This window comes from Littorina saxatilis, linkage group LG14 (assembly GCF_037325665.1).
Source record: "Littorina saxatilis isolate snail1 linkage group LG14, US_GU_Lsax_2.0, whole genome shotgun sequence".
NCBI classification, from domain to species: domain Eukaryota; kingdom Metazoa; phylum Mollusca; class Gastropoda; order Littorinimorpha; family Littorinidae; genus Littorina; species Littorina saxatilis.
Window position 1 is genome coordinate 30,326,945 of NC_090258.1, and position 13,809 is coordinate 30,340,753.

A 13,809-nucleotide genomic window follows, 5' to 3' on the forward strand; every position below is an offset into this window, starting at 1 on the left:
ACATATTTCCACTCTGTTAAACTCGGTCACTGACCCCGGTGCAGGAAGTGTTTCCTCTCTCAGATATGACAGGGGAACCACCTCTCATGGCAAAAACTGGGTCATTTCCACTCTGTATTCTTCCTTTGATGTGCGGCTTATTTTCATTCTTCGACCGTTTGTTACCGGTATACTTATTCAATTTTGGTGCGCCCTATCGGCCCCCTGCGCCCAATGGGTGACTGGATTACAATTTTTGACTCACATGCGAAGCAAAAGTGAGTCTATGTACTCACCCGAGTCGTCCGTCCGTCCGGAAAACTTTAACGTTGGATATTTCTTGGACACTATTCAGTCTATCAGTACCAAATTTGGCAAGATGGTGTATGATGACAAGGCCCCAAAAAACATACATAGCATCTTGACCTTGCTTCAAGGTCAAGGTCGCAGGGGCCATAAATGTTGCCTAAAAAACAGCTATTTTTCACATTTTTCCCATTTTCTCTGAAGTTTTTGAGATTGAATACCTCACCTATATATGATATATAGGGCAAAGTAAGCCCCATCTTTTGATACCAGTTTGGTTTACCTTGCTTCAAGGTCAAGGTCACAGGAGCTCTTCAAAGTTGGATTGTATACATATTTTGAAGTGACCTTGACCCTGAACTATGGAAGATAACTGTTTCAAACTTAAAAATTATGTGGGGCACATGTTATGCTTTCATCATGAGACACATTTGGTCACATATGATCAAGGTCAAGGTCACTTTGACCCTTATGAAATGTGACCAAAATAAGGTAGTGAACCACTAAAAGTGACCATATCTCATGGTAGAAAGAGCCAATAAGCACCATTGTACTTCCTATGTCTTGAATTAACACCTTTGTGTTGCATGACCTTGGATGACCTTGACCTTGGGTCAAGGTCACATGTATTTTGGTAGGAAAAATGTGTAAAGCATGTGAGTCGTATGGGCTTTGCCCTTCTTGTTGTTAAAAAGAAGGGGGTGCGCCTTATGCGCTGTAGCGCCTTGTCACCCAGAAAGTACGGTAACAATTAAAGTATGTGAGTACAGTAGAACCCCCTATTTACAACTTTGGAAAAACCTTGAAAATTAGGTCGTAAAAATGGATCTTAAAATGGGGGTTTGAGTTTTTGGCCCGGGCGGTCATAAATTTGGTTGCAGTGTACGTACTGTTATGTACTGTCATGTTTACACACAAACACACAGTTGCAGTTTACTGTCATATCAACACACGCACACACACCCAAACACATTACAGCAGAACAACTTTAACTCAAATTTAAAAGAAAATTTACTCATGGCATAATGCTCGCTCCCCGCTGAGTGAAGCACATTTGACATTGTGGCGCAACCAGTAAAATCCGAATGTCCTAACTCGATAGAAAGCATAACGACTTTTCTCACGAATTATCTTTCCGCTCACATGAATGTTTCTTCGCCTTGCATCGCTAAACTTGTCCCATACACGATCGTTGAGGTTTTCGCTCAGGCACCTCTCTTTGCGTACTTTCGCTTCACTGTCCTTCTCGCCATCTCGATAACACCGAGTCCTTATCATTCACGATACACAGGATTTGCGTCTTCCCAACTCCTAAGGAAGTCGCCGCGGATTGCCATTTCGCTCGATTAGCGATTACTTTATTAGCTCTCTACTCAAGAGTCGGCGCTTTTCTCTTTCTTTCGCGAATCTTCGTTTGTCAACAAGTCGTCGTGACAAGATAGCGTACAGAGGAAAACCGGATGTATTAGTTGTTAAATGTATTGATTGAACATTGGATTTCCCTTCTTTGAGTCATATGTGGTTGTGACTGGTCGACTTTATTTATTTTATTTACGAGGATTTATATCGCGCACGTATCTCACCTCACAAGGCGACTCAAGGCGCATGTTACCTATTAATGCCGTGTGAGATGGAATTTTTTACACAATATATCACGCATTCACATCGGCCAGTAGATCGACTGCCTTTAGGCTCTGCATCCACCTTTCACGGCCTATTATTCCAGGTCACACCGGTATTTTGGTGGACATTTTTATCTACGCCTATACAATTTTGCCAGGAAAGACCCTTTTGTCAATCGTGGGATCTTTAACGAGCATACCCCAATGTAGTGTACACGAAGGGACCTCGGTTTTTCGTCTCATCCGAAAGACTAGCACTTGAACCCACCACCTAGGTTAGGAAAGGGGGGAGAAAATTGCTAACGCCCTGACCCAGGGTCGAACTTGCAACCTCTCGCTTCCGAGCGCAAGTGCGTTACCACTCGGCCACCCAGACCCGACTTACCCAGACTTAGTAACTAATGATAGTTAGGCGGCTGGCCAAGACTACAAAAGAGTGCAAGTTTGTGTGTGTTCATCAGTCTAAAGAAAAACTAAGGAAATTCTAACTAAAATGGATCAATACACATTGTACATAGGTATTTTTGACCAAAATATGGCATTAATGACACACTGAGATCTCGACAGTCAAGTGTGTGTATTAAGTACTTTGCATGTCTTATTCTCCTTGTGTCAAACTGAAAGCTGGCTCTTGGTGTGAAGGAACACTCTTCTATTTATTTGCATATATAACAATGTACCTTTTGACATCTATTACTATCTGAATCTTTCTCTCAAAGCCTTTCCTATTGAGCACTGATTAGTTTCTGGGCTCTTTGTACAACGGTGCACCATTATTGGCACACCTGTGTGAAAAGCATTATACATGTATATTCAATGTTTCGGGGGCCGCCACCTGATGGCCACAATCATAAGATTAGAGAGAGAGAGAGAGTGGGAGAGAATATCAGGCATGGGAATTGTCCGCAAAATCGCGGATTTCCGCGAAAAGGAAATTACGTTTCAGCGAAAATAAAAAATTGTCCGCGGCAATCCATCAAAATATTGGTCTAAAATGCTAAAATTTGTTTTCCTTCCCTGGACCTTGGCCTATTTTCAGAGTTTTTTCTATTTTGGAATTCCCATGCCTGGAATATGCGTGTGTACACTCTTCAAAAAAAGTTAAGGATCACTTTTTTACAAGCACGCCACACAAAACAGACAAGACCTTTAATTGTCTTGAGGTCTTTACTCTGAAAACACTGAACTATAATCTTTAGGTTTGGACTTTTACACGGTATATCAAATAATGCTGTCATCAATTTTTTTTGTACTTTTAATTTACTTGTTTTTGCAAAGTGAAGACTAAGTCTTGCCGGCCATCAGGTACCATTATTTTAAACCCTGAACCTCATCGAATAACTTTCAAAGCGATCTGAGAGCTTTTTTCCATGGATATAATTATTATCCCTTTAGGAACCTTAGATATAAGAGTGTGTAGGCTTTTTTGCTTCTTCTGCGTCTTCTCAATTGCTGAGCTTTCTTTCTGTACCAATGTAAGCAACTTTGCTGAATCTGACAGGCATCTTGTAGATCTGGTAATTACGGTGGAACATCCCTTCTAAGACCCCAATATGACGCTGTGTATGCCAGTTTCCATAGCGACGGCAATTTATGTCCTTTACTTTTCGCAATGTTTTCATTTCTTTATATTAAGTCACTTCAATAACTACCCAGAAAACTAAGTTACTCCATGTATTTTCCATGTTTCATTTTGGTCATTCTAGTGCCACTCATTGCCTTAAGTAATTGTGAGAGAAAGTACGTTTTAGGATTTTGTGTGTGTCTATGGCATGGAGAGTGGTGGGGATCTGGGTGTAAATAAAAAACCAAACCGACCACAATTACTGACTCCAATTTTGTTGGCCTAAATGCCATTGCCATTGGAAACACACATTTTTTTTCTGTTGGCCTTACCAACTGCTGCTTTGCAATCTGGTTACACAATCAAAAAACAAGAAAGGTCATGGTATAGGAACTGGCAAACAAGATGTTACTGTCACTGCAGATCTTCGACCCAGCTGTCTTTTATGTGAACAAACAGACGAACTTATAATACAGAAAATAAATTTATCTGACAAACTAACCAAAGCTCGCTTAGAAGACACAAGCGACTGACAATGATTAATCTGGTTAAACATTCTTTTGTTGCATTACAGAGAAAAAGGAAGCTCGCAAAAGGGAAACCAAACTTAGACAAGAAGTTTCCCACCAGCTGGAAAGCCGGCTGAAGCTTCACGTTGTGGCGAGATCTCCCATCTATCCTAACTGTTTCGTCTGCCGTTTCCCTGTACCTGATGATAAAGTGCCCTGGGAGGTAAGGTTGTGTGTGTGTTTGTGAGGGGGGCAAGTGTGTGTGTGTGTGTGTGTGTGTGTGAAGAGAGAGGGGGAGAGAGAGACTTACAGACAAACGGAAAGAGTAATTGGGTATGTGGTATTTTGTTGTGGTTGAATGCATTAGATGACCGGCGCAGTGGCGTGGTGGTAAGACGTCGGCCTCTTGATCGGAAGGTCGTGAGTTCGAATCCCAGCCGCGGCTGCCTGGTGGGTTAAGAGTGGAGATTTTTCCGATCTCCCAGGTCAAGTTATGTGCAGACCTGCTAGTGACTTAACCCCCTTCGTGTGTACACACAAGCACAAGACTAAGTGCGCACGGAAAAGATCCTGTAATCCCTGTCAGAGTTCGGTGGGTTATAGAAACACGAAAATACCCAGCATGCTTCCCCCGAAATCGGCGTATGCTGCCTGTATGGCGGGGTAAAAACGGTCATACACGTAAAAACCCACTCATGCAAAAACATGAGTGAACGTAGGAGTTTCAGCCCATGAACGAAGAAGAAGAAGAATGCATTAGATGTATCTGAAGCCAAAGAATCAAATGATCCTAATGTACTACACAAGCCTGTAGTGATAAAGTCTTTATCGTATGTCTTGCTATATGTGATGTGAGTTAAATTGTCTATATGTCTACAGGTGCCGTTCGAGGACTATGATCCAGTGGATTACACGGCTGACTCCATACTGAATAAACCCTATGCTGACAAGATCGATCTGATAGAAATGTCAGTATCTTTCAACTCTTTGTTAATTAACCCTTACACTGGTGCAATTCTGTAACACATGTTACATAGCCACTGGTGAATTAACAGAGAGAAAAATAAAGAACAACGGTCATATAGGTTTTCGCATCTATGGGAGGTAATCGGAACCGACCAAACAGACTGAGCCAGTAGCGCGACATATGTCGTGACAACCAGGTGACAGTATAAGTAAAGTAGCGCGACATATGTCGCGACAACCAGCCTAAGGGTTAATACAGTGGTACCAGTGATGAAAAGACACTCTTGGGATCAACCAAAAGCGTTCCGACATTGCAGCTGGGCTGTCATCACAGGTAAATTTAGTAGATGGAATTAGACCAAGGGACAGACTAGAAGGAGTCCATTCAAGGGAGGTGTCCGCTCATTGGAGGGTCCTTACATCACAGGTATCACTGTAGACGATGTTTGGAAATACCTTTGTAGCTTGTATGGGTTGTGACAGATGACGATTGGGGTGCTCGGTAGCTCAGTGGGTAGAGCACTGGACGTGTGATCCCAGGGTGACGGGTTCGAATCCACGCAGGGGCGGACACGGGTCAACTTTATGTGCAGATTCAGAGACGGGGTCCATGTTCCACCCCTGTGTCACCACTGTGGCACGTAAAAGACCTTGGTCATTCTGCCATAAGTGTAGGTGGCTGATTACACCTAAACACACACACACCTGGGTAGCGCAACTCGGTTGCTGCTAGCTTTCCACTGGGAGGAAGCGACCAGAATTTCCCAGCGATCGGACAATGAAAGTACAGTGAAAACTGTCAAATACGGTCACTGGACTTGGCGGACACTCGCAGAATACGGACAGTCAGTCTCGGCACGGACTGCTTTACACTGTAAAACACCTGTACGTTACGGCCACCTCGGCATTACGGACGCGGACACGTATTTTGGGTCCATAATAAGTCATATACCTGCTAAATACGGACATCCACAGCAAGCTGGGAAGTTCGATCGACGAAGAAGACGATAAATCGATCAGTTGATATTATTCGGTATCTGAGCAGCTCTCGCGAGACACGCTATTTGTTATGCTTTGAACATCGCGAGAACTTCGAACCTTGGCTTGTGCAGCTCGCACGAGATCGCTGTACCGCATGCTTTGCTATGCTCTGAAGTTTGCGAGAGATTACGAGAGCTTGGAATACCGAGAGTCTATTCTTGGTGAGTGTTTTAGGTCGACGCATTTGATTGGCTGCTAGAGTTCCAAGGCAGCCAATCCAACGCGTGGAACGTGTTCGGCGGAACGGAAGTGAAAGTGTATGAGTGAATGTATCTTCTCTTCGAAAGAGTGATTCGTGTTTAACAAGATGGCAGCAAGAAATTCAAATTCAAGAAAAGGAAGAAATGCGCTGACTTTAGAACAAAGGATAAATGTTGTCAAACAACTGGAAAGTGGGAAATCATGCCGAACGATTGCACAAGAGCTTGGGTGTGGGAGAACGCAGATTTCGAAAATCAGCGTCGATCGGGAAAAAATAATGAAGTTGTGGGAATCAGGAGACGGACGTGCTGACCAGAAATGGGTTTCGAAGAAGACAACCGAATACGAAGAGCTAAATGACGCCGTGTTCGAGTGGTTTTTAACCAAACGTGCGAATCACATTGCCATCAATGGTCCACTCAGACAACGCTGGACAAATTCTTTCAAAAGCTGATGAGTGCAGAATGAAGTGAATGTGAATGTGTTGTATGAATGAGATCCAGTAACTTTTTAACAATTTAAATTTATACATTTGATATGATAAAAAGCTTTTAAACTTGTTTTACAACAGTCAATATTAAATGTTTCTCTATTTAATCTAAACAGCTTCTGTTTTTCTTATAAATGTACATGTGCAGTACTCTCTCTCTCTCTCTCTCTCAACTTGACTGTCGCGTTTACTTGCACCTGTCTAATAAGGACACCTGCAGAATAAGGACACTTTTGTCTGGTCCCAAGGATGTCCTTATTTGACAGGTTTTACTGTAATGAAAATGAAAAAAATGAAAAATTATAAATGTTTTTAACACCCTCACGGAGAAACCACAGTGTTTTCCTGGTTGTGAAAGATTGAATATTCTTGCTTTTAGTGAGTCAAACTTTCCCATGTGACACTATATAATCCCTTGAAAGTTGTCTCTGCGGGAGATTTTTTTTTCTCAATGCCACTCAAATTCTTCTTTCTTTTCTCCTAGGCCAGTGAAAGACAGAATAGGTCTCATACCCTTCAACAACTTTGACAAGGAGGCCGCGGTCTCTCGCATCAGCTTTGAAGGTCAATACAAGGTTGTCAACGGCTTACCCCTCAATCCGATTGGTCGAACTGGCATTGAGGGCAGGGGGCTGCTGGGAAGATGGGGGCCCAACATCGCTGGTGATCCGCTCCTTACACGGTGAGTGAATGTTAAATTTTAGATTTTTATGACGGGCGCAATGGCCTAGAGGATAAGACACCAGCCTCCCGAGCGGAAGGTCGTAGGTTCGAATCCCGACTGCGTCTGGTGGGCTAAAAGGTAGCGTAGTGACTGACTTTAAAACCAGTCTGTTACTATCACAGGGGCTCACATCCATGAGAGATGGCATAGGACAAATGTCCTGGACAATGCAAAAGCGATAGGACATTTGTCCCGAACAAAAACAAAAAGAATAGGACCTTTTTTTTCTCGCAACAAAATGTACACTAACAGCATGGTTTTGTCTGCTTGGAGAGACACATCGTAGCAAATCAAACTACTGTAAATTGAAAAGTACTGACAATTTCCAGATCAAATGAAAGCATAATCGGACAATGACCACTTTGTGACAAAAACAATAGGACGTATGTCCTCTTGCATGAAAAAATGTATAGGACATTTGGAAAAAATATCCGTGTATGCCCGATGTCCGACGTGGATGTGAGCTGAAATCCAAGTTTGGCGAGTGATTTAAGATGAAACAGCTCTTTAAAGGAGGGATTCTTAAATTGGAGGTTCTTTACAGAGAGAAAAAGTATAAAGTCTTAAAGGGGGGGGGGGTACCACTGTAACAACTCGATAAACAAGATTTAGTCATTGTGATATTCAAAAAAAGATGTGGGAGAATATACACACATGAAACCGAGGTCCCTTCGTGTACACTACATTGGGGTGTGCACGTTAAAGATCCCACGATTGACAAAAGGGTCTTTCCTGGCAAAATTGTATAGGCATAGATACAAATGTCCACCAAAATACCCGTGTGACTTGGAATAATAGGCTGTGAAAAGTAGGATATGCGCCGAAATGGCTGCGATCTGCTGGCCGATGTGAATGCGTGATGTATTGTGTAAAAAAAATTCCATCTCACACGGCATAAATAGATCCCTGCGCCTTGAGTCCGAGTCTGGAGATACGCGCGCGATATAAGACTTCATATATAAAAAATGAACGCATGATGCTGGTTTTCAGCTGGAAGTGTGACACCAAAGGCAAGCGTGTGCTCTCACCGGACGGCAAACCTGTGTTGGAATTTGTGGCCGTCAAACGCACCGACAATAAGCTGTGGGCCATTCCAGGGGTAAGAAAATATCTTAATATCCATCTCCTGCACATTGGTTATTCTCTAAAGCTGTGTACCAGGGTAAACCATGTTACAAAGGTGATATTTATATTGATAGATTCCCGCAGTGGGGCACTGCGGTTATGAAATTAAAGGCCCCTCCTGTTTTTGGAACCGCAGGAGCTTTCTAGTTTGCTGTTAGGTAGATTTTTGGTTCCTCTTTCCTGTCATGCTCTCTTTTTCTTCATGAATTCTTTTCCTTTTTCTGCCTTCTTGCTCATTCACCTGTATTTTTTCCAAAAATCTCTTCTCTTGCCGCTTGTCTCGCGATTCATGTATAGTTTAATCTGTTAGTGTTCTGATGTAAGTCCAGCAGTAGATAGGTTAAGCCTATTTTAACATACTGGAAACTGGTAATCTTCCAGTAGGTATTAATTTAGTTTTACTAAAGCCTGCTGGGACACAAGTAATGGGTTAGTGCATTTGTAAACAGGAATCGCTTGACAAGTGGCCCCCTTCATCCCCCCCTTTCTCGTCCTGATATGGCTCTGCGTAGTCGGCTGGACGTTAAGCAACAAATAAACAAACAAACAAACAAAAATATTGATAGATGCTTCAGACACATATCCAACTGCATTATACATACATATATCTAAAATTAATTTGAAAGAAATATTGTACATTTTGAAGCTTATGTCCAAAACATATTGAAAAAAAAAAAATTTTTTTTTTTACTTAACTGAGACATTTTAACCATACAAGTTAATTTCATTGATAAATCAGGCATGGGAATTGTCCGCCGAAAGGCAAATTTCCGCCGAAATGTTTTTTTGTTCCTCCAGAAAAGCAAAAGTGTTCGCCGAAAAAATAAATAGGGGAGGCAAAAATGGTTCTGAAAACTGAATTTAATGGCAAACTTGGAGCTCAGATCACACCAAATTGCACTATTTGGGTTCTTTGGAGAAACAAATTTCCGGGGAAGCATGCCCCCGGACTCCCCAAGTAAGGCTAGGCACGAAGCGCCGTTGACTTTGACAGTAACTTACAAATGTTCAGCCTTTTTATATTTAGTCAAGTTTTGACTAAATATTTTAACATCGAGGGGGAATCGAAACGAGGGTCGTGGTGTATGTGCGTGTGTGCGTGTGTGTGTGCGTGTGTGTGTGTGTGTAGAGCGATTCAGACTAAACTACTGGACCGATCTTTATGAAATTTGACATGAGAGTTCCTGGGTATGAAATCCCCGAACGTTTTTTTCATTTTTTTGATAAATGTCTTTGATGACGTCATATCCGGCTTTTCGTGAAAGTTGAGGCGGCACTGTCACGCCCTCATTTTTCAACCAAATTGGTTGAAATTTTGGTCAAGTAATCTTCGACGAAGCCCGGGGTTCGGTATTGCATTTCAGCTTGGTGGCTTAAAAATTAATTAATGACTTTGGTCATTAAAAATCTGAAAATTCTAAAAAAAAATAAAAATTTATAAAACGATCCAAATTTACGTGCATCTTATTCTCCATCATTTGCTGATTCCAAAAACATATAAATATGTTATATTCGGATTAAAAACAAGCTCTGAAAATTAAATATATAAGAATTATTATCAAAATTAAATTGTCCAAATCAATTTAAAAACACTTTCATCTTATTCCTTGTCGGTTCCTGATTCCAAAAACATATAGATATGATATGTTTGGATTAAAAACACGCTCAGAAAGTTAAAACAAAGAGAGGTACAGAAAAGCGTGCTATCCTTCTTAGCGCAACTACTACCCCGCTCTTCTTGTCAATTTCACTGCCTTTGCCATGAGCGGTGGCCTGACGATGCTACGAGTAAAATGGCATTGCGTTTCATTCTGTGAGTTTGACAGCTACTTGACTAAATATTGTATTTTCGCCTTACGCGACTTGTTAACTTTTGTCAATTCCTTGCATGCCAGTGATAAATACTGGTTCCATATATTAATCCTTGGCCTGCAGAGAAAGAATTAGAAATACTTGTGCATTTTGTTTGTCTACGTTCAGTAGATTACAAGGGTTTCAAAAGACATCACCATCGTAACATGGAAACCAAAGGGTGTGACAATTGGATTTGAATGCAAACATTTGTTTAAAAATGAATATAATATACATGTATTATGTTTTTTGTTGCATGTCAGTATGATATTATCTACCTGGAGTATTACTGAAAAATAAAAAGAGAATACATTCTAGTCGCCGTTTAATAGTATTACATTATAGTCATTTATAGGACCGAAAATGCATGTCACAAAATGGTACACAGCTGTGGAGAATTGACCCATATGCATTAAAAAAAAAACTGAAAGGCCATTGGTAGTTAAGTGTAAAAGTGGATATTTTTAAGAGTGGTTTTTTTTAGGGGGGGGGGGGGTATTTAGGTATGGGGAATGACATTAATTGCTGCGAGGTTTTTTCTCCTTTTTCAATTGCAGTTGTAGCATTTCAACTTTTTATAGCGTTTTTCTTTTGAGAAAAACGTGTTTCTTTAGGCTTGAGAGAGGTGAAGGGAAGAGAGGGGGTTGGAACGTTGCTGTTGGGACGTGGTTTGTGTTTTGCATCTGCTGATGACTGACTGTGCTCTGGTATGAATGAGTCAAATTTAGGCGCATGTGTGTGTGTCAGGCATGCTACTTTTCTGGTAATTGCCGGAAATCCGGTAAAGCCGTTTTCAAAATCAGGTAAAGTCAAATTTATTCCGGTGAAGTTGAAAAATTTCCGCAAAAACGATCTGTGTGAATATCGCGCAACGCGACCGGGCGCCGGTGTCACTAACTGAAACCTCTGCCTGAACAATCCTTCTCATTGCAGTCAATGCGCATGCGCTAACATAGGGAGATTAATCAGGTCGTAAACCCTAACCCTTACCCTAACCCTAATTAGTCCTAACCCTAATCCTTACCCTAACCCATGGTTCGTTCGGTCAAAGGGTCGCATTCTTGAAGTCCAAGATTGGCGCATGCGCATTGATCGCAATGAGAAGGATTGTTCAGCAGAGGTTTCAGTTCGTGACACCGGTCTGAATGAAGCCAGCGCACGCGCGTTGCCCATCATTGGTCTTGCCGTTCTGAATCTAGAACGTTCCCAATCTAGTTCTGCGGATGTAGGCCGTCGCTTTTGGCGAAATGTTTCGCCCAGATATTGTACAGAGAAATTCGCCGGGACCATTTGATTCCGGCGTGAAGAACAAATGGAGTTGGGCTTGGCTTGAAAACACCTTCCCGCCGGAAAAAAAGAAGGCTGACACAAAGAAGAATGAATCCGGCAAAAGCGGCAAAAAGAACTGTGCCTTCTTTGACTTGTGAGTGACTACTCTTCCTTGCATTTGTTTTTTTGCAGTAACCTTTTTCAATGCTTTTGTGACTTGTAAACCCTTTTCATGTGTACCTCCATACTGATGAAAACACCACTACTGTAGTACAGTGCACTGGTCAATACATACTAGTCTACAGTAGTGTTGTTTTCACCAGTTTGGAGGTGTGTTGAATGGTGGTGGGGGGAGGCTAAAATGGGATTTTTAACAAGATCACACTATTACAGCTCTGAAAATGATGCCCAGAATGCACCAGATTGCACAGATTTTAACCGTTTTTTGAAAATTTTTCCGGGGGAGCATGCCCCTGGACCCCCCTAGTTGGCTTGCCTGCTTCGCAGGCTCAGGCTTGTGGCTTTGCCACTGCGCGCTTCTTTCAGGTAAAACCATTTTTGGCCTGTAGCATGCCTGGTGTGTGTGTGTGTGTGTGTGTGTGTGTGTGTGTGTGTGTGTGAGTGCTTGTGTGCAAGCATGTGTGTCTGTGTGTGTAATACAGTACAGCAGTCCCTGCAATGTACGGCCCCCGGCGTGAGCGGACACCTGACATGTACGGACACATTTGCTCGGCACGGAGTGTTTTCCTTCTATATTTGCCCCCCCTTAAACGGACACCTGCAAAACGTGGACGCGGACACTCATTTTCGGTCCCAACAGCAGGTCATACCTATGACGGCTTACTAGTGCAGACCTGTTTACCCTTACGATTTTGGCGTAATTTATTACGATTTTCTGCAAAAAATACGCCATTCCGCTATCCGTGTCAAGACTACGATTTTCATAAATTAAAAAAATGTAAAAATAAAAAAAAAATTTTTATTTTTTTTTTTATATTAATTCACATGTTTGGCATTGTTTTTTCAATGGCAAAATGGGGTGAAAAGGCACAAAACTGACCAGAGATCATAATCATGTCTGTCTGATGAGACGCTGGAGAGCCTTCTAGTGGTGAAGTCTCGCCCTCACTCATTCGGCAAGCGCAAGTACAGTAGAGAAGCGCTTGACACACTGAAAAAGGCCTACTACGAGCAAAAGAAAAAGAATCAGTGATGTATGTGCTTTTGATGTGATCTTCTTTGAAATTATGATGACTACAAAAACTGACTGATGTGTTTTGTTTGTGAATGATGGATATATATGTGCATGATTGCGTTTCGCAGACACAGTTGTCATGTGCGTTGTAATTGGCGACGAATGCTGGATGATTACTATTTTTGTGCCAGGATTACTATTTTTGGGGCTGAGCATTACTCCAAAACACTTATGGGGGTAAACAGGTCTGCTAGTGCCAAAACCTGGGGTTACCCATTATCACGTGATAATTACTAATTAACGCTGTCAGTTACTGTTTTCACTCGTTAGTTACTCATTTTCACAGGATAATTAGTCATTTTCACGGGAAAATGACTAATTTTTAGTTTTGGCACTAGCAATCCGTCAGGAAGTGAGCCAAAACTAAAAATTAGTAATTAACAGGTGAAAGTTAGTAATTTTCCCTTGATAATTACAATTATGAGGTTTTGGCACTAGTAAGCCCTATGACGGCTTACTAGTGCCAAAACCTGGGGTTACCCATTATCACGTGATAATTACTAATTAACGCTGTCAGTTACTGTTTTCACCTGTTAGTTACTCATTTTCACGGGAAAATTACTAATCTTTAGTTTTGGCACTAGCAATCCGTCAGGAAGTGAGCCAAAACTAAAAATTAGTAATTAACAGGTGAAAGTTAGTAATTATTCCGGGAAAATTAGTTATTTTCCCGGGAAAATTAGTAATAAACACGTGAAAATGGTAATTATCAAGGGAAAATTACTAATTTTCCCTTGATAATTACAATTATGAGGTTTTGGCACTAGTAAGCCGTCATACATACCTCCAATGTACGGACAGACCATCCTCAAATTTTCACCACAACAAAATCGATAACAGAGCAGTCCGGCTCTTGGTACAAAGATCACAGCCGCAATGGCGTGATGACGGTCACTGAGTGAGTCAC

At 41.6% G+C, this 13,809-nt stretch overlaps 1 protein-coding gene across 1 annotated transcript in view; it reads left to right on the forward strand.

The window, feature by feature from the left end:
* Positions 1-13,809, forward strand: part of LOC138947541 (transient receptor potential cation channel subfamily M member-like 2) — a 102,899-nt gene that overhangs the window by 77,755 nt on the left and 11,335 nt on the right. The window contains exons 32-35 of the mRNA XM_070319032.1: positions 4,046-4,203; positions 4,860-4,948; positions 7,163-7,360; positions 8,393-8,501. Of these exons, the coding sequence (XP_070175133.1) occupies positions 4,046-4,203; positions 4,860-4,948; positions 7,163-7,360; positions 8,393-8,501 (554 nt within the window). The remainder of the gene's footprint in view (positions 1-4,045; positions 4,204-4,859; positions 4,949-7,162; positions 7,361-8,392; positions 8,502-13,809) is intronic.